The 19,175-nt window shown below is 58.4% G+C and overlaps 8 protein-coding genes across 8 annotated transcripts; 4 read left to right on the top strand and 4 right to left on the bottom strand.

Moving 5' to 3' along the window:
- Window positions 1–101: 101 nt before the first annotated feature.
- Window positions 102–823, top strand: MYCTH_27099 (uncharacterized protein; the record flags this gene model as incomplete). The annotated part of the gene is made up of 3 exons (XM_003667067.1): window positions 102–195; window positions 345–436; window positions 584–823. Coding segments are annotated over 3 exons (426 nt in total), but the record flags the coding sequence as incomplete, so codon positions are not given.
- Window positions 824–2,207: 1,384 nt separating this feature from the next.
- On the top strand, window positions 2,208–4,669 carry MYCTH_2312551 (uncharacterized protein). Its single transcript, XM_003667066.1, has 6 exons — window positions 2,208–2,751; window positions 2,844–2,898; window positions 2,967–3,049; window positions 3,124–3,484; window positions 3,555–4,217; window positions 4,277–4,669. The coding sequence occupies exons 1-6, from the start codon at window positions 2,708–2,710 to the stop codon at window positions 4,430–4,432; spliced, it is 1,362 nt and encodes a 453-aa protein (XP_003667114.1). The 5' UTR covers window positions 2,208–2,707; the 3' UTR covers window positions 4,433–4,669.
- Window positions 4,670–4,839: 170 nt separating this feature from the next.
- MYCTH_2312548 (uncharacterized protein) lies at window positions 4,840–6,231 on the top strand. Its single transcript, XM_003667065.1, has 3 exons — window positions 4,840–5,499; window positions 5,610–5,702; window positions 5,772–6,231. The coding sequence occupies exons 1-3, from the start codon at window positions 4,974–4,976 to the stop codon at window positions 5,969–5,971; spliced, it is 819 nt and encodes a 272-aa protein (XP_003667113.1). The 5' UTR covers window positions 4,840–4,973; the 3' UTR covers window positions 5,972–6,231.
- MYCTH_2312547 (uncharacterized protein) lies at window positions 6,225–8,032 on the bottom strand. Its single transcript, XM_003667064.1, has one exon. It carries the CDS (start codon window positions 7,603–7,605, stop codon window positions 6,535–6,537), a length of 1,071 nt encoding a protein of 356 aa, XP_003667112.1. The 5' UTR covers window positions 7,606–8,032; the 3' UTR covers window positions 6,225–6,534.
- Window positions 8,033–8,813: 781 nt separating this feature from the next.
- Window positions 8,814–11,329, bottom strand: MYCTH_2312546 (uncharacterized protein). The gene is made up of 2 exons (XM_003667063.1): window positions 11,210–11,329; window positions 8,814–11,150 (listed from the first exon to the last, which is right to left on the bottom strand). The coding sequence occupies exons 1-2, from the start codon at window positions 11,220–11,222 to the stop codon at window positions 8,935–8,937; spliced, it is 2,229 nt and encodes a 742-aa protein (XP_003667111.1). The 5' UTR covers window positions 11,223–11,329; the 3' UTR covers window positions 8,814–8,934.
- A 1,151-nt stretch (window positions 11,330–12,480) lies between these two features.
- Window positions 12,481–14,059, top strand: MYCTH_2312544 (uncharacterized protein). Its single transcript, XM_003667062.1, has one exon. The coding sequence runs from the start codon at window positions 12,673–12,675 to the stop codon at window positions 13,642–13,644; it is 972 nt and encodes a 323-aa protein (XP_003667110.1). The 5' UTR covers window positions 12,481–12,672; the 3' UTR covers window positions 13,645–14,059.
- Window positions 14,060–17,348, bottom strand: MYCTH_2312538 (glycosyltransferase family 39 protein). Its single transcript, XM_003667061.1, has 6 exons — window positions 16,730–17,348; window positions 16,613–16,667; window positions 16,060–16,557; window positions 15,230–15,989; window positions 15,117–15,175; window positions 14,060–15,060 (listed from the first exon to the last, which is right to left on the bottom strand). The coding sequence occupies exons 1-6, from the start codon at window positions 17,005–17,007 to the stop codon at window positions 14,476–14,478; spliced, it is 2,235 nt and encodes a 744-aa protein (XP_003667109.1). The 5' UTR covers window positions 17,008–17,348; the 3' UTR covers window positions 14,060–14,475.
- A 404-nt stretch (window positions 17,349–17,752) lies between these two features.
- Window positions 17,753–19,097, bottom strand: MYCTH_2312533 (uncharacterized protein). The gene is made up of 3 exons (XM_003667060.1): window positions 18,855–19,097; window positions 18,614–18,723; window positions 17,753–18,530 (listed from the first exon to the last, which is right to left on the bottom strand). The coding sequence occupies exons 1-3, from the start codon at window positions 18,891–18,893 to the stop codon at window positions 18,074–18,076; spliced, it is 606 nt and encodes a 201-aa protein (XP_003667108.1). The 5' UTR covers window positions 18,894–19,097; the 3' UTR covers window positions 17,753–18,073.
- Between the last annotated feature and the right edge of the window lie 78 nt (window positions 19,098–19,175).

Raw genomic sequence — 19,175 nt, 5'->3', positions numbered from 1 at the left:
TGCTCCGTTTTCGACCTCTTTCGTCTTGTTCAGTATTTCTTGTTAGTGTTATTTCTTTCCACGCTGGTCATTGCTCGTCTCCTGCTCAAAGAAGCACCATGATGAAACTCGCAAACCTGTCGTTTCCCTTGATGGTGATCCTCAGGTCCATCCAGGGCCTCTTTGCCCTCCTGGTACTCATCCTCTCAGCCATTGGTAAGGACCACAGACAGACAGACAGACAGAGAGAGAGAGAGAGAGAGAGAGAGAGAGATGTAGAGCGCAGCGAAGATGAGCAAGGGGATGATGAGTGGACATGAGTGGACAGTCGGAGGAGTCAAGCTGACACGAACACTCGACAATAGTCGCGAACTGGTACAACACATCGACAAAATACCTGCCACCATCCCAGATCAGCTTCCTCCTATTCGCCGCCGTATGGTCTATTCTCTCCATCGTCTGCATCGAAGTCCTCCCGCGCTTCATTCAACGCCGTACGTCTGCCGTTTCCCCCCCTCCCACTTCTTCCTCCCAACCGGGTCTTCTGTTCCTCCTCCCTCCCGACTAACACAAAACCAAAAAAAAAAAACGCACAGTCCCCAAGACATACATCGCCGCTTCTCTCGACCTAACCAACACCCTCTTCTACCTGGCCGGCTTCGCCGCCCTCGCCGCCTTCCTCAACAGCCTGCTCTTCTGCCGCGGCGACGTGTGCCGCGCGGCCCAGGCCGACGTCGCCTTTGGTGCCTTCTCGTTCGCCACCTGGGCCGCCTCGGCCGCCCTGACGTGCACCGAGGTCGTCCGGGCCAGGCGGGCGGGCGGCGGGTCGTCGCCGTCCGCGGCGGGAAGCGCTCCCGCCATGGAACAGACCGCTTAGGATATTGCTTTACCTCGCTAGGGCGGCTTCATCGACATGCGAGCCGGACGATGGACAACGCCGCGGTTGAGCAGGGGGAGAAGGCCCGGGGGGGGGTGGAGGATGGGAAGGGACGGGGAAAAAAAGGGCCCCCGATGATGACGTGATGAGTAAACATGTTCGACACGGGGCAGGGGGAGGGGGGGCACATGCTCGGGTCGGCCCGCCCGCTGACGAGTAACCTTATCGGCACCTTTGTCTTTGGCTGTCTGGATCGATCTGCTGGTGCGTCGGCGGCAACAATTCACATGGGGGTGGCTAGTTTGGTCTTGGGTGCTTACGACGCTGTCAATCAGCATAGCCTTGATGGCTACTGTTGCAGTACGGACGGCTACGAAATGGGGTATTTACGAGGTCCTCACTATCTTAGGGCACGCTTGGATCGTGTCGACTTTAGATATACGGGGATATCGATTTACGGGTGTACAAAAATGAGTTGACTGACCGGGGAACTCCGTTTCCCACATTAACAGGACCTCTCGGCGACTCTGAGATTGCTACCGAGCTATGGTGTTTCTTGTTGATCTAATCCGCGTTGTCGGGTCGTGGATCGCGTGGTGGCCGATTGGGAACTCCCGCGTATGGTGGACAAGTTGTGGTACGCTTGAAACTGCAACGAGCGATCCCGGGTGGTTGGAATATTCCGTAAAGACTCGAAATTCCTTTCCAGGTCACTCAGTGAAAGTCAGCCGCTGCTTTGAGGCACTCAGCTGAAGTGGAGCCAACCATGTATGTACAGTACTAGTAAGGGACAGGAAACTCCGATTCGCAATGCGGGCCTATAATGACACGACTGTGCCTAAGAACTTCTTAGCTCGAAGCTTTTCCTTTTTCAAGGCTACCCAACCAGCGAGCGTGTAAGTGATCAACATAGAGGGTTACATGAGTGTGCATGCAGCGCGTGGGTACTCTGCCCCTACACAGTACGTCAAGCTCTGCTTCCCAATCGAGCCCTCGTTTGGGGGGGGCCCCCCGGTTCAGGGAAGAGCCCATACCCCGCGCCGCCATTGTGGTCCGTCCCAAGCACGGGGATGCGGGATGTTTCTCAGTCGTGTGCACGTGTTCTGCGAGTGCAGAGTAGGTAGGTACCTATATAACGTTACACATTTCATTGCGTAGAGTAGTACCCAGTAGGTAGCCAGCAAGGTTAGCTCCGATGAACGGGCATGGCGGGGCCGACTTGAGCTCTAACACAGCAATTCCCGATAACGATAAGCAGAACCTGGGGAAATTCGCCCTGGAGTAACGCCATGACGAATGCGCTCGGCTTCTCTCCAAATGGTGCCACTCCCAAAACGCAGCGAAGCACGGCCTGGCCGGCTCGCCTCAAGGGCGAATAATGTTGGCCTAGGTGCGAACCTGGGGAAGGAATGAGATCGTGACGGGTGGGATTGCCCCGCGCCATCGAGCGATGGCGCAATTGCGTGCTCTGAGCCTCACCCCACTCTCGCCCCCAAAGCAAACACACACGACTGGAAGGACACCCCGCCATCCGTAGCAAAAATTGACACACGGCGGCATGGCCAGGGCGCTTTCGGGTTGAAGAGCACAGCGTGGAGATCGGCTAGTCGAGAACCGGCGTCGCGGCGCATGGGGAGGGAAAGGGAGAAGTAGAAATAGGCAACCCAGTCGCCAGTAGCGGTTCCTGTCCCTTTCGCTCGTCCCGTCTTCGTCTTGCCAGTTCCCATCCCGCACCTTCCTTGTGGCCGAAACCCTCCCCTCCTTTCGAACAAACAGAGCTACTCCTGCTGCTTCTGCATTTGTGATACCCGCCGATACCCTTTTTCACGTTCAAAAATCGAATTGGTCACCATGGCTGCTCCTCACAAGTTCGAGACGCTCCAGCTCCATGCAGGGTACGTGTTGCCCCAGGCGACCCTTTTCCTTTTTCTTGGGGAGGAGCTGGCAGCACCGGATGAAGGGCTGGAAAAGACTAATAGCGCAACAGGCACGAGCCCGACACGGCTACCAATTCGCGGGCTGTTCCCATCTACGCCACCACCGTGAGTAACCCCCGTGATACGTACCCGGCCAGAGTCGGGGCGGAAGAAACTGACATGTTTGCGCGCAGAGCTACGTCTTCAATGACTCGGCTCACGGCGCCCGCCTCTTCGGGCTCAAGGAGTTCGGCAACATCTACTCCCGGATCATGAAGTGAGTCGCCAACACATGAGAGAGAAGATGTGAAATCGAGAGCACCAAGGCCCTAGGAAACTGACACTCCCTAGCCCAACGGTGGACGTTTTCGAGAAGCGGATCGCCGCTCTCGAGGGCGGTATTGCTGCGGTGGCCGCCTCGTCCGGCCAAGCCGCGCAGTTCATGGCCATCGCGACGCTCGCACACTCGGGCGACAACATTGTGTCTACCTCCAACCTGTACGGCGGCACCTACAACCAGTTCAAGGTCCTCTTCTCGCGCTTCGGCATCAGAACAAAGTTCGTCAACGGCGACAGCCCCGAGGACATCAAGGCGGCCATCGACGACAAGACCAAGGCCGTCTACATTGAGAGCATTGGCAACCCGCGCTACAACGTGCCCGACTTCGAGGCCATTGCCAAGGTCGCCCACGACGCGGGCGTACCGCTTGTGGTAGGTGGCGAATAGACGGTGGGGGGAGCTACCGAGGCGACGCGGGAGCTGACGACGATGTTTTGTCCAGGTCGACAACACCTTCGGTGCCGGCGGCTACTTTGTGCGCCCGATCGAGCACGGCGCCGACATTGTGGTGCACTCGGCGACCAAGTGGATCGGCGGGCACGGCACCACCGTGGCGGGCGTCATCGTCGACAGCGGCAAGTTCGACTGGGGCAAGCACGCCAAGCGGTTCCCGCAGATGGTCGAGCCGTCGGAGGGCTACCACGGGCTCAAGTTCTGGGACACGTTCGGCCCAATCACCTTCGCCATCCGCGCGCGCGTCGAGATCCTGCGCGACCTGGGCGCCTGCCTGAACCCCTTCGCCGCCCAGCAGCTGCTGCTCGGCATCGAGACGCTGTCGCTGCGCGCCGAGAGGCACGCCCAGAACGCGCTGGCCCTGGCGCGCTATCTCGAGAAGAGCGAGTACGTCTCGTGGGTGTCTTACCCGGGGCTCGAGAGCCACCAGTCGCACGAGACGGCCAAGAAGTACCTCAAGCGCGGCTTCGGCGGCGTGCTGAGCTTCGGCGTCAAGGGTGGCGGCGCGGCCGGTAGCCAGATCGTCGACGGCTTCAAGCTCATCTCCAACCTGGCCAACGTCGGCGACTCCAAGACGCTGGCCATCCACCCCTGGACCACGACCCACGAGCAGCTCACCGACGAGGAGAAGATCAGCTCGGGCGTCACCGAGGTAGGCGGGCCGGTACCTGAGAGAGATGAGGAGGTAGATGCAGCGCTAACGGAACCCAGGACCTCATCCGGATCTCGGTCGGCACGGAGCACATTGACGACCTCATTGCCGACTTTGAGCAGTCGTTCAAGGCGGCCGCGGCGGCGACGACGCAGGGCGACGGCGGCGCCGTGGCCGACAGGACCAAGTCCGAGCAGGCGCCAACTGTTGTTTAATTGGTCTTGTAGCCTTTGTTTGCAATGCTTAATGAAAGTGAATGTTGGAATGACCCACTATACTTCGAAGCGTGACCAAACTGTGCATCTCGGTGTGTCGAGGCAGTGTTGTGTAGCTGTGAAGGAAGCTCTTACTGCCTGACAGATTACAGTACGCAGTGCTGCTCTGTAGCAGGAAGCTGGGCTTCCCCCCTGTATGGAGTATATACGGATTACATATTTACATACATACATACAGTACGGACATACATAACATACATACTCAGCCAAGCCAAGTTCAGTAGGCAAGGGGGTTGTTAGTAAGTGAATGCAGTTATGGCACGCCTACCAACCAATCACATCCCGCCAATCCAGCAGCAACTACTACAGTATAGTACCACCACCACCTTTGCAAGCCGCATTCCGTCGTCATCAACAAACCTCCTGAGGTGCTGCATTCTCCAATCTTCACTCCACCACCGCCCCGGACCCTGCCCCGAGCGCTGCGCGCGACCTGCCACCGGTTGGAAAAGAAGAAAGGAAAAGAAAAAAAAAAAACAAGATGCGGCTGCCTGCCTTAATATCGACCGCCCTCCTAGGGCTTTTAGGGTCCCTCCCCTCGACCGCGGGAGAGAGCACCGGCGGCAGCACCACCACAAGCACCACAACAACAACGACGACGACGACGACGACGACGACGACGACGGGGAAGACAACCATCACCCTACGCATCCCCGCGTCCCCGCCCCTCCTGGCCAACCCGCACCTGCTCCCGGCCTCGACCCGCGCGACGCTGACGGCGCTCGGCGCGTCCCTCTCGGCGCCGCTGTCGGTCCACAACACCTTCGTCTTCCCCGACGTCCCCGCCGGCTCCTACCTGGTCGACGTGCACTGCCCGACGCACGCGTTCGCGCCGCTGCGGCTGGACGTCGGCGCCGGCGTCCGCGCGTGGGAGACCTTCCGGGGCAACGACTGGGGGAACAAGGGCGAGGCGATCCCCGTCGTCGAGGGCGGTGGTGCCCCTGGCGCTGCCGTGGTGGACGTGAAGCCTGTCGGGATAAAAGGGTATTATATGGAACGGAGCAGCTGTGCGTCGTTTTCCTCATCCTTTTTCTTCTTCTTTTTTCTTCTTCTTTGTCTTTGTCTTTCTTGAGAGGACTATGCTGACGGAAGCCGGAAAAAAAAAAAAAAAAAACAGTCTCGGTGCTGAGCATCTTCAAGAACCCAATCATCCTGCTCAGCATGGTGAGCATGGCGTTGTTCTTCGGCATGCCCAAGCTAGTGGAAAATAGTGAGTTCGCCTCTTCGAGAAGAGTTGGTTGCCAGGAGGCAAGGAATGCCGGTGCTGACAACGGCACAGTGGACCCCGAGATGCGCGCCGAGTGGGAGGAGCGGCAAAAAGAGAACCCGATGAATGCCCTCATGGGCGCCGCGTCCGGGCAGAATGCCAACCCGATGGCCAGCTTCGATATGGCTGCCTTCTTGGCCGGGTCCGGGTCGAGCAACAAGGCGGAGGAGGGCAACGGGAAAGGGAAGGGCGAGAGTCGAAAGAAGAGATAGTTGTATCCCCCTGAGGTTTTTGCGATCGGAACCGACAGAGTCACGGGCGAATAGGGCGGTTTTCAACACAGCAGAACATCACACAAAGAAACCCAACGGCCAAGTACTGCTGCCGGCCAATGTCCCGTTGACGGCGACCGACGGTGCCGTGGCGAGAGTGGCATCATTAGCGAGGGAGATGCACCTCGTCGGCGGTGTCTATTTTCTCTCTCCTTCGTCGCAGCGGCCAGGAATTTCTCCGCGTGCATTCTTTTTTTTTACCGGCTCTGATATTCAATCGACTTTACAGGTGAGATTTGCTCAGCAGTAAGCTTAGACTAGAAGTGCTTGTCGCTGTCATAGATGTTATGGCTAATCATGAGCGTCCATTGCAAGCCAGCAATAGAGGAGTTGAAAGTGAAGAAGAATGCTACGCCGCCATGTAGCCGGATTCACAAAGCCAGGCCAACCCAAGTTCGTAGTACAGAAAACACCAGCCTTACTGCAACAACTCGAGAATAAAGAGGATGTCGCCGCCAACGAGTTTCCCGGCACCATCACGCCCCACGCCGTCGGTGCAGACGCTAACCTTCAACTCTGCCCATACTAACAAACAAAGCCTTAAAAGTCGCCGCCGCCATCGAAATCGGCACCATCCTCTGTTGTTTCCAATGGTTAGCCCACTCACCCAGATTCTCGTCGAAAGCAATCAAAGCAGCGAGGGGGGGGGGGGTATACTCACGGAATCCTTCCTGGTAGGCATCCTCCTGCCCGTCGTGGATCGCGTCGGCGATCAGCGCTCCGCCCAGCAGGCCGGCGCCCACGCCCAGCGCGGCGCCGCCCACCATGCCCATGCCGCCGCCGCCCGACCGCTTGGGCGGCGCGCCGTAACCCCCATGAGGCGGGTACCCGCCGTAGCCTCCGGGCGGGGGATACCCGCCGTAACCTGGCTGCGGTGGATAGCCGGCGGCGGCGGCGCCGTAGCCGGGTTGCGGGGGGTAGGCGCCGAAGGCTCCGTGTGGGGGAGGAGGAGAGGCATAGGCGCCGTAACCCGGCTGCGGCGACGGGGCGTGGGGCGCGAAGCCGCCGGCGCCGGGGCCGGCGCCGTGGGGGTGCCCGCCGTGGCTGCTGCTGCTCACGATCTTCTTGCCGCTCTTGAAGAGCTTGCCCAGCAGCCCGCGCGACTGCGTCGGCTCGTCGCCCGGCCGCGGCGGCAGCTGGTTCGGGAAGGGGCCCTGCGCGTTCGCCGCGGCGCGCGCGCGCGCGTCTTCCTCGGCCTGGAGCTGGCGCGCCAGCCGCTCGTCCTCGGCCTCGATGCTGCTCTGCGAGGGGCCCGGCGTGGGGCCGCTGCCGGTGCTGCCGGTGTAGGACGCGGCGGCGCCGGTGTTGAGGTACGGGTTGTTGCTGCTGCGGTTGTCGGCCTCGTAGGGGTTCACCTTGGTGTCGGACGGCGCCGGCGTGGAGCCGCTGCCCGGGGTGTACGAAGGCGGAGGGCCGGGCGGGGCCAGGTCGTCCTCCGGCGGACGGGCGGGTTCGGTGGGCTTTTCCCACTGGGATTTCTTGGTGTACGTATTTACGTAGAACCTGGCGATCCAAAGAGTCAGTCGGGTCGGTATGGGAGTCGGGGGATCTCGGTGGCGGCATGGGCTTACCATTCCTTATACTGCTCGTTGAACCGGGCCACCCAACCCTCGGGCACCTTGGGCGGGGGAGGTCCCGGTGGTGCCTCAAAGTCGGCCATTGTCGCAGCAAAACAAAACGCTTTCTCAGGGGCTAAAAGAGAAAAAGAAGAGGAAAATAGGCTTCTCTCGTGGTTGATGGAAGACAGGTGTACTCGGCGGGTGCGGATGATGCCGCTATCGATTAGATGTTTTGGGGGGGGGGGGGGGGTCAACGAAGCAAGGATGGAGGGGCTTAGGTAGGCAAGTAAGCTCGCCTTTCTTGTATGTAGGAGGAATGTTTCAGGGAGACAGAGAGTGTGCGTGCAAAAGAGGCCTCCCGGCTGGATCTATACAATCGTGCCAAAAATGAACAGCAAAAGAAGAAGTGGCTTTGAAGCGACCGGGACACTTTCAGTTCTTCAGGAGGGGTGGCTATGCTGACAAGCGATGGGATCCCAGCACTTTCCCCTCCCTACCTAGTGTACTCTCTAAGTGCGACGCGACGGCTCGGCCAATAGCTGCTCGGTAAACCACCCTCCAAGCGCAGCTGTTCGCACGATATCGCTCGGCTCCAACGGGACGGAAGTAGGACCCCGACTGCCCGATCATGCTGGGCACCGGAGAAGATGTTGCGTATGTTCCGAGTACACGTTATCCTCCGGCACTCGCCGCTGGATACCCACTAGTAGGTAGCGACTTGGCTGTGACCAGTTCGCGCCACCGCCATCATTATGTTTTGGAGAATCATTAGCCACATTGTATAGTCCATACAAGCTGCCACCTGCTGCAGTCAACATAGTGCCAGCAACTCTATTGGATGGACCCTTACATTAAGAAATCGCTTGAATTCAGCTCTTCAGGCCTCACTAAAGGTATGTATTGCTATCTGCTCACTCGCGCCCATAACGCAGAACGCGCGGCCAGGGGGCTGTGGCAGTTGGCACTGCGGCTTTGAGATGTACTGTACTCCGTCGACGCACGCTTTCGCCACTGCCGCCCCGAGTGTTGCCTGGGTTGGTTCCAAACAATCAAGAGACCCAACACCATTCCCAGCCAACTTCCCCCCAGGTTGCGCTCCGTAAACACAATGCCGGCTTCTGTTTCGAACCAACACTTTCCCCAATTCCCATAAACATGCAACCTATTCTAGGTACCATTGCCGATATTTCCCTTTAGTCTCATGCTTCACCTCCCACCCCCCTTCTTATCTAGCAATTTCCATCCGGATGCTGCAGGCTTCGACCAGTGCCCAGACCATGTGCAACTCCGTCCATTTCCCATCCCAGTAAACATCTACCCCGATAACGCCGCGCTGTGAGAAGATCAATAGACATCATTCCTCTGGTGTTCCATCCTCCGATCCCCAAAGAGGTATGCCGCCTCCATGCAGTAAGCTCCGGCACCTGTGGCCATGCGCTTCTCGCTGCCGTAGCAGATGACGACGGCGTCCACAATGCCGCTCAGGATGCCTTCCATTGCTCCGAGGATGCCCCAGCCAATGAAGCTGGCAACCAAGCCAACCACATACGCATAGGCGCTGCCTCGCAGGCCGAGCCCGCTCGGTTGCTCAATCTTGAGCTGCCTCGCCGTCATAACCCAGCCCGCGAAGCCCAAAGCAATGGCCATGATAAACCTAGTCGCATGCAAGATGAGCTTGGCGAGCCGATAAGGCAGCAACGGCGAGTATCTGTTGCCCTTGGGGAGCGCTGCCGGCGTTAGCGTGGTGGTCGGTCGCTGCGGCGAAAGGAAATCCATCTGGTTCAGGCCCCTGGACGACATGGCCAGCGTCTGCGAGTGAATGGCCGCATATGTCAAGGTCAACGGGTTCGTCAGGGCGGCAATCGGCGCCGGAACGAACGAGTAGGCGAACATGCTGAGGATGTTAGCCAACCGCTGGGGTAGCAACAGCAGCGGAAGGCGAACAGCCAGGGCCAGCAGAGTCGACAAACTGATACTTCCAAAAATGGTCGTCAATGAGTGCCCCAGGGCAGCTGCGACAACTTCCCGGGAGGACGGGGCCGGTACCGCGTTGCGATGGAAGTACCACTGGGAGACGGTCGCTGCTGTGGTGCTCCGCTGGACGCCAGAGATGATGGACAAAGTCCAGATATACATGAGGAAAAAGTACACCCCGAGCCACCAGCTCGAAGCGCTGATGACGAACCTAGCAAGTTTGCTCGAAAAGCTGCCACCCAGGAAAACCCGGGTGAACATGAGCAGCCAGATCCAGGTCCAAACCACCACCACAGCCAGGCATGCCAGGCCGACCAGCACAAGGGCCGAGTTAGCCGCCAAGATCCGGCTTGAAAACTCCAGAATGCCAACTGCTGACTGGAGCGCGTGCCGCCCCTTGTACACCAAGTACAGCCAAACTACCGCAGAGACGGCAGGGACACTGGCCGCCCACCGCATCATGGTATCTTGCAGCCGCGTGCTGCCACTGGTCGACTGGTAGCTGGAGATGAAGGGGTACAGCGAAAACGATATCAGAATCACTGGTACCGCAACCAGCACCAGTGTCACCAGCGGTTTCACAAACGACCGCAGCGCTGCGAGCCAGACAAGGGAGACGATGATGGACACCAGGGTATCAACGGCCAGGAGGTGGAAGGAGGCCCGCAGCGTAGTATAGATGGTGTCCCCAAGCGGCTTGTCCTCCCGGTCCGTGTGCAGCATGACCAGGACGAACGTTGAGAATAGTGATGCTTGGGCGATGAGGTAGAGCCATGCGAAGAAAGCATCGTGCTTGAATATCTCGGTTTCAGGATCATGTGACGCTGGGGTGCCGTTCACGTTCGTGTCTAGCGAGCTTCGGGGACGGCGAAGGCCGAGTTCCGAGTCAGCAGACGAGTCTCTTCGGAGCAGTTGCCGCGTTGGGGTAGCAGTCGACTGGAATCTTTGAAAGGCTGGCGGATCGTTATCCGCCCCCGGTTCCATCAACAGGTCCTCGGGCGGTTCGCTCTCGGCGATTGTCGACTCGAGGGCGACATTCTCCATGCCCTTAGCATCAACACTTTCCGCCAGTGTACGCTGATGTGATCCCTTGTGGTTCTTGACCGCCTCTTTGCCTGACGTCTGGCGAAAGGAGCTCTTTGGGCCATTCCAACTACTCTTAATACCCCGAATCCGTTCCCCTACGGCAGACGTCCCTTCGTCCTGACTCTGCTCCAAGGATCCACGGCTCTCATCGTTGTCTGTTTCTGTACTATCCTCGAGTCGGCCGGCCGCAAAGACGCGCCGAGATCGCTGCAGCGCGAACAGATCAGCCGCCTCCTCCTCGTCCTCTTCGTCGTGTTCGAGGGTCGCTTGGAATAACGGTGCGTCGTTGGTCGCATAACGAGATCCGAAACCGCCGAAGTTCCCAAACCGCGAGCCACTTGGGTGGTAGGGGTTCCCGCCACCCCTCCCCAAAAACCCACGCCCCCCCGGGCGTGACGCTCTACCATGCCAATCTGTCGGTCGTAGCGCCCCGTCCCCATTATCTTGCCCGGCAAAGGTGGAAAGCCGTGACTGTGATTGTGCGAGGAATCTGGAGGCATCTGCGCACGGTATGAGCGGAGCTCCGGATTCAGAAAGTGTAATGAATAAGGCAACTCACATTCGGAGAACATCTCGGCAGATTCCTATCACCCCCCCTTTCGAGGGTGCTTATCTTCACACACACACTACTGGATATGACCGTCACGCAGCGGTGGAAGTATGAGGGGGAAAGCTGGGATTTGAAGCGGGAGGTTGCGGGGCGACAAGTCGGGGTTCGGCACTGCGGGAGCAATGTCTGGCCAAGATGTTGGGCCGATGTAATGATGATCCAGTACTCTTCTCAGGCTACTCACGAGCGGAGCAGCGTCTGGCCCGCAAGGCTTTTGCGATAAAGATGGCGGTAGGTTTGGTATATTCAAGAGGCAATAGGGTCATGGCCTGGAGAGGTGAAGCGCTGTTGTTTGAACTGAAAAAAAAAAAAAGGTTTTGCAAGGCGAGCATGGACGGTAGGCAGCCGTTCGCTGGTCTTGCTCACGAGGCGGAAGCGAACCACTGGGAAGGCGTGACTGACGGGAGTTGATGACCACAGGGTGGGACCCACTGACCCGGTGCCGATACGGGAAGGTACCCGTGTGGATATGCAGCTATAGGCGTGCAGTGGCCGGGGAGCCACTGTTTGCTGCATGCGGATTACTGTGTGTATGTATCCGTAGTGTGTGTACTGGCTAGTGTAGCACGCAGTATTACCAGGGCAAGGATACCCATCAACGCCACCTGCAGCAGGGCCTGAGCGCCCTGACAACAAGAGGAAGCACAAAACTGACAACGCAGGAGCTCTGACATCTCGAGAGGCCTCGGCTCTTCAGGGACAAGTGCGAGATAGGCACAGAACTTAGCCGTTGAAAGGCTATTTTTCGGTTGGATAAGACCATATCGCTTGTGGGGGTCGCCCGCGAAGTCAGGGGTCCAGCTCGTCGTTATCGCGCGGTTGCGTCACCGATTTGCCCTTCCATCAGGTGCTGACCCACGCCGGCCGATCGCTTTGCTTGGTGGAACATCAGAGCTTCCGGCATCTGCTGTCCACCAAGGATTGGCTAGAGCTTACGGAGGACTTCATCATGTACATAGGTACTGGACATACACCAGTAGATCAACTGCCTCTCTCAAACAGTTACCGAAGCCGAAGTGCAACTTCTAGTGCCTGGCCAAGCAATTGTACGGAATACGCTAAGTTAGGTACCTCTCGATAATCAGGCCTCGGCCGCCTACATCTTGCGATTTTCTCGAACCATCTTTATTTTTCAATTTCGGCTCTGCGCCGAACAGGTTCTCCTACTGCCAACAACAGAACAGCGCATCTTCGACATCTGAGATCGCGACGTGAGCTGAAGTGAACCAGCCAACATCGACGACGACAAGCATCACAGCAACCACGACGGAAGCGGGAATCATAGCGGAACCTGTGATTCGAGTTCGGTCAACCACTTGCCAACGGACGTCGACTTCTGAATAAGTGAGGCCACCCGGCCCAACTCTCCTCGTCTGCAACTACCTACAGCAAATCCCACGCACTCGTTTCTCATGTCCTCGCCGCCCTGGGACTACATCGCAAAGCTGGTCTGCATCGGCGACTCCGGCTGCGGCAAATCCTCGCTCACGATCCGGCTGTGCGAGGGGCGCTTCGTCCCACACCACGATGTCACAATTGGCGTCGAGTTCGGCTCGCGCATCGTGCCCGTCGGGCCACCCTATTCAAACTCTTCGTTGAGCACGTCCCGAATTCCCTCCTCTCCAGGCGGCTCCGCCGTCGAAGGCACAACAACAACAGCAACAACAAGAACAACAACAACATCAGCAGGCGACAGAAACGCCGAAGCAGCCGGCCTTCCACCACCGCCAGTCGTCCCCGTCGAAAAGTCGACGGCGGCGCCACCGCAACCGCAGAAACACATGAAACTCTCCCTCTGGGACACGGCAGGGCAGGAGACCTACAAATCCGTCACCCGCTCCTACTTCCGCGGCGCCTCGGGGGCGCTCCTCGTGTTCGACCTGACCCGCAAATCCACGTTCCAGCACGTCACCGACTGGCTGAACGACCTCCGCCAGATCGCCGAGCCGGACATCGTCGTCGTGCTCGTCGGCAACAAGGCCGACCTGGCGTCGCCCGACGCCCCTCCCGCTCCCGCTTCCTCCGAAGAACAGCGATCCGCAGGGACGACAGACGCAGAAGAGCAACGACGCGCCGGCGCGGGGGCGGAGGGAACGGGAAACAACAGGCGCGAAGTGACCCGTCAGGAGGCGGAGGAGTGGGCGCGGCGCAACGGCGTGCTCGAGTACGTCGAGACGAGCGCCAAGAGCGGCGAGAACGTCGAGATGGCCTTCATGCGGGTGGCCGAGCGCATCTTCCAGAACATCCAGGCGGGCAAGTACGACTTGAACGACCGCCGCTCCGGGGTCAAGGTGCCCAACGCCGGCAGCGGCGTTTCCGCGGGGAGCAAAGCGGTCCGGTTGACGGGCGATGCGGGGAAGGGGCTGAGTGGGGGTTGCTGTTGAACGGGCTCAGCCGGCCGGTGGTGAATGAGACAATATGGGGCATATGTGGGCCGTGATGGCATAGGACGGCGAGCCGGTGTGAATAGTACTACCAAAAAGGGAGGGCGAGGACGTATTGTAATTCTAGTAGTCACCGATGATGTATATGGGCCGGGGATGGGGGAGCAAATAACTGTTAAGTTGGAAGGAACACGCATAAGCATGTATTCGCAGGCAGATATTGGTTGAGCATAGGCATAATACGATACCACAGGGTGTTTCGAGTTTCTCAGAGGGGTGCAGCCCAATTTGCACATACCATATGACGTGGTGATTGCACGACAGATCACTGGCAATACCAATACCCAGAATCGGACATGATTTGTTGGAATCTAGGAACCCATCTTACAAAGGAGAAGAGATCAAGTCCAGAGTCAAGTGGACATATTATGGTGGAGGCAGCAGCTGGGCAAGAGCCCCATTCTACTCCTCGCTCACAGATGGTTGGCGTAGTGCGTAGGAAGCCTTAACTCCACGTTCCCTCAGATACCGTCCCTTCCAGCTTTTATGTCTTTTGATTGTCTGCATCCGTTCCTTCTCTCCGAAGGGACCGCGTCCGCCCAGCCAAACCAGCCCGGTGGAAGATGACGAGAACACACTGAGAGCGAGATGGCACGGTCGACTGAGTCCCAATGACGGATCCTTCGACTCAAATTCCGCCCCTCACTGACAAACATCGTACACGTCAGATGACATGAGCTCACCCAAAAAAAACCTAGGTCGCCTTCTAGATGGACACCAAAGCAGGGACCTCCCTCTCCCTCTCTCTCTCTCTCTCCTCTCGCCGGCTGCTTAGTCCGACATCCGCCACGTGTCGAACCACTTCATGTACCTGTACTGCCTGTTCGGCCCCGTCATGCCCCAGCAGATGGGGATGAAGTAAATATACAGGCCGATGACGGTCGCGTCCAAGAGCGCGTACACCCCCCACTGCACGGCTTTGCTGCGGTTCCGGAGGAACCAGTCTGACAGGAAGCCGAAGGTGAGAATGGCGAAATACAGCGCCGGGTAGTAGTGGTGGACGTAGGTGACGCGGGCCATGATGACGAACGGCAAGTAGTGCAAGAACCAGCCAAGGACCGGATACAGGCCGGAATAGTGGATCTGGTCGATTTCCGCCTGCGACAGCTCGCGGTATCCGCGCCGCCAACGCAGGACGTACCAGGCGACCAACAGAGCGAAGACGCCAAGGGCGGCCGTCGAGCCCCAGTAGACCATGGGATTGCCGAGCAGGAAGTACTTGACGATCTTGTCGTCCCAGCCGCACATGCGCAGTCCGACGTGCAGGATGGGCCACTGCCACCACTGCGACGCCAGGTCGTCTTGCTTATCGGGGTCGGGAACCAGGGCATTGTTGGAGGTCATCATGGCGACGTTCTAACTATGGTTAGCGCATGCTGCATCTTCGCCCGGCCGAGAGAACTGAGCCTTACCAGGTGGACAAAGTCCTTGAAGAAGGGAGACTTGTACTGGCCAGGGTCACCGGGGGGCACTGGAGGCTATCAGCATCAACGACTCGGCATCGGGAGCACGGCTGGGCACTCACGCTTCTCGTTGATGTGCGACTCAATGTTCCAGTGGGTGTAGGTGTCGCGCGGGTTGTTCTCCTTGGTGCAGGTAACCTCGATCTGCTTGAATCCCCACTGAGGCAGGTTTTTGTTACCAGCGCGAAGATAGCAGCCGAGAACCTCGTGCTTCAGGCGGAAAGCCGTCGTAAGGGTGCGAATTCTGCTCCGGTCGCGGGAGGCAGCATCGCTGACGACTTCGATCCTCCAGTGGTCCTTGGTATCACCAATGGTGGCATTGCCATAGCAGGAAACCTCCCACTGAGACTTGGTGATGGGAGCGGCAATCTGATGCGAGTGGAGGTTGCGGCCGGTCTGGGCGTGGAGCAGGCGGATGACTTCGCCATCGGCGATGAAACGGGGATCGGCCTCCGGGTCATAGGGAGTGTCGCCGCGGTTGGGGTAGAAGAACCAGTTGTTATTGGCATCCTTGTGGTGGTAGCAGGTCACCTGTTGCTGGCCGGAGCCCTCAGGGTACGTCTGAATGTGGGAATGGAGAAGGCCTCCGCCATAGCCCATGTTCTTGATTGTCACCAGAGAGCCGTACGCAACCTCCAACGGGCTGTCACGGCCGACGTTAGTGCCGCGGAGGTTGGCCTGGAAGAGCGAGGACATCTGAGCGTCGCCGGGTCCGCTGTTGATAAGAACGGCGAAGTGGATGGCGAAGCTGAGCAGGTAAACAAGGAACGGCAGGATGATGAGGCCAACAACGCGAGCAGCAAAGTGGGCGGCCAGTTCGGTCTGTGCCACGTCAATCAGCCTTGGTCTCAAGTCCGAGGAAGAGAGAGGACGGAACATAGTCTTCACCTACCACAGGCATCTTGGTGTCGCCAAACTTGTTCCACAGATCCTCGATGGTGTATAAGCCGACAAGGGCCGTGACGAAGAGCCCGACCAGCTTCACGCTAGTGACGAAACCGATGCTCAGGCCAGTCATGAACAGCCAGAAGAACCACTCTGGCTCGAAGCTGTTCTTGCGCTGATTGTGAAACTTGGCCCAGCAGAGCGTGGTCGCGACGGTGCCGAACAGGAGCATCGAGTCGAGGAGGATGAAGCGGCTGATGGTGGTGTACGAGTTCTCGCAAAGAACCATCAGAGTAACGAGCCAGACGGCGGGGCGCCTGAACTTGAGCTCCTTGGCGGTCCAGTAGGCCATTGGCACGCAGACGGCGCCCCAGAAGGCGTTGAACTGGCGCATGAAAACGTAGTTGACCTCGGGAGGGTATGTATCGCCGGACTTAAACTCAAAGGATCCATTGTAACCGGCGAGGTATCCGCTGAGGCCGACGAGGAGCTTTCCGGCCGGGGGCTGCGTTTGAAATTAGTCGAGGTTCGAGCTGTTTCTGCGAGGGGTCCAAACTTGCATGGACGTCAAAGTAGAACTCGCGCTTCAGATAGTGACTGCCAAACTTTCCGAAGCTGTCAAAGGTGTCGTGTCAGCAGAGGTTGTGGAGAGGGGAGGGGTTCCGGTGTGGACTGACTGAGCTTCATCCCAGGTCACGATGGGAGAAAGGCCAATCTTGTAGAGACGAGTGAAGAAGGCGAGGGCAGTGAAGATGATAGGTGCAATGAGCCACTCCCACTGGTCGAGCAGCTCGAGGAAGGATGGTTCTTTCTTCGCCTTCTTCTTGTCGTCCGCTGCTTGCGGCTGCTGCGGAACGACGACCTGCTGAGGCGTGCCGGGAACGTGGCGTCTCCTGGCCGCGTCACCGACGTCGGCGCCGGAGACGACAGCGGCCCTGTCGTTTCCGGAGGTCATGGCGTTGCTGTCGACAATGTGTGCGCAGATCGCGTACCGATTGAGGTTCTGCTTCTCAGGGGTTGCGACGGGCCGCGGCCGTGATATGGCGATGTGGATAATAAAACGGGAATAAACGAGCGTGTCGAAGCAAGTGGAAAATGAGAAAGAGCAAAAGCCGTTGCGAGCGAATGCTACCAATGGCAGATTCGCAACCCAACAGAGCGTGGTCCGTTGAAATCAAAGAAAACCACGATAGAAATCGAAGAAGAAAAAGTCGCCGGCTGCTCGCTATCGAGTCGAGCTTGCAGAGCTGGGCTGAGCTAAAGGAGACCTATGGATACGATGCAGCAACAACGCCGTGGCCTTTTTGCTCGTTCGGGGGGCCTACCGTTCGGGGCTTGGCGCTGCTAAGGTAGTGTAAGGATCCCTGTCAGCGATTGTCACCGCGCCACCGGGCGGGCCCATGCCAAGCAGGCGCTGAATCCCTGTAGTCCAAGCCACGCTTCCCCTGGCAGTGTTCCATTTGCGCTCGTGTCGAGTTTTGCTACACATTCTAGAACACGCGGCCTCGTTAAGCTGCAGCAGGGTATATCATCATGAGGACAACAGTGTTCTTTTCTCATATTCGCTTGTTTTCCCGCTTTAAACGAGTGGATTTACTCCGTACCTCTTCTCATATCTGGACAAAGGTCCTAATGACCCGAAACACAATAGCATTACGTCGCAACGAGTACACTGTACACGGTGAGATTTCTTGTGCTGAGACCGACACAACAAGTATCGCCTGGTTCAGCGAAAGAATTCACGATGGCGCTGTACGGCGTACTTGGACGGTGGTGCATGTCCAATGCTTAAGGCTTCGTGCTTTTAATTTCCAAGGTGTTCAGGAATGCTGGAGCTGCCTCCCCCTTTGGGAGAACCACGAACAGAATTCCCACCTCAATTGCTGGCAATCGAGGGCCATGCGCAAAAAGAAAAGTCATACAAATCCATAACCGCGAGTCAGGGGGTAATGTACAATGATATACAAGCAAAACTCCTCTGTTCCCAACCCAGGGTGTCCATACCAGCAGGGCTAGCCTCTTTACACCGATGCCCTGATGGCGGCTGCCTCGGACTGTGCCTGCGCAATCATCTGCTTCTCTCTCTTGATCGCCTCGTTCTGCTTCCGGATCCGCTCCCGGTCAATGGCGCCCCTTGCCTCCCGCTCCTCAACCTCACGCATGGTGGCCTCGTCCTCCGGCGACATCTTAACCGGCACGGCGCCGCTCTTCTCCATGAACTCCTTAAGGATGGCCTCGGACCGTCGGTTCTTCATGTCGATCGTGAGGGCGCGCTCACCCTCTACGGGCGGGGGCGCTTTGGCGAGCCCTTGTGTCGACGAGCTGGGTTGTGGGAGGTCTGCAGGTAGCGTCGCGCCTGGTTCGCGGAAGTAGAGCGTCAACGTGGCGGGGCCTTCCTGGTTATGAGAGCGGTTGACCACCATGGGCACGGCCGGATTCCAGTACTTCAGCCGTGGCAGCGCCTCGCGAAAGAATTTCCTGCCGGCAACCCAACATTTGTCAGCCCGCATTTCGGAAGCCAACGGCGGCGCGGAAGGAGGGGTGGGGGGGACCGTTCGCACCTGGGTCCCATGTGGCCCCCGTTGATCTTGTGGGCAAACTCCATGTGTATCCGCGTCACATCTTTGGGTAGCACTGCCGCCCCGGGCCCATTTCTTAACCTGACGAGCTGGAGGAGTGTCAGTACCGTCGTGCGTGGCGGGGCAGGAGCTGTCGACGGCGAGGGATTCGGGCTCGCTTCACCTTCTACATCACCGCGTTAGCACCAATTGGCCGCAAGCCACCACGGACACGGCTACTTACTGCTGTCAGCTGGTTCAGACGGCGAATGACGCCCACCATGTTGAGATCTTGAGGAGCCGGCGAGCTCGAGACGGGACGACTGGGCGGGTGTGTGGACGTTGCGTATCGCGCGCCGGCGTGTGAACGGGACCACTGACGAATACCCCCGTAAATTTTTGGCCCGGACTAGGCTGCTGGTTCACACCGCCTTTGCCTGCCGGAGCTGGCCAAATTTATACAGTACGGAGTACGCTAGTGTACTAGTTACGAACGAGAAAGCTGCAGGGATGGCGGGCTGTGGGGCCGCTTCAGGATTGCCTCGCTCCCGCGACCCCTGCCAGA

Source organism: Thermothelomyces thermophilus, chromosome 7, assembly GCF_000226095.1.
Source record: "Thermothelomyces thermophilus ATCC 42464 chromosome 7, complete sequence".
In the NCBI taxonomy this organism is placed as follows: Eukaryota; Fungi; Ascomycota; class Sordariomycetes; order Sordariales; family Chaetomiaceae; genus Thermothelomyces; species Thermothelomyces thermophilus.
This window is presented reverse-complemented; position numbering and strand designations above follow the sequence as displayed.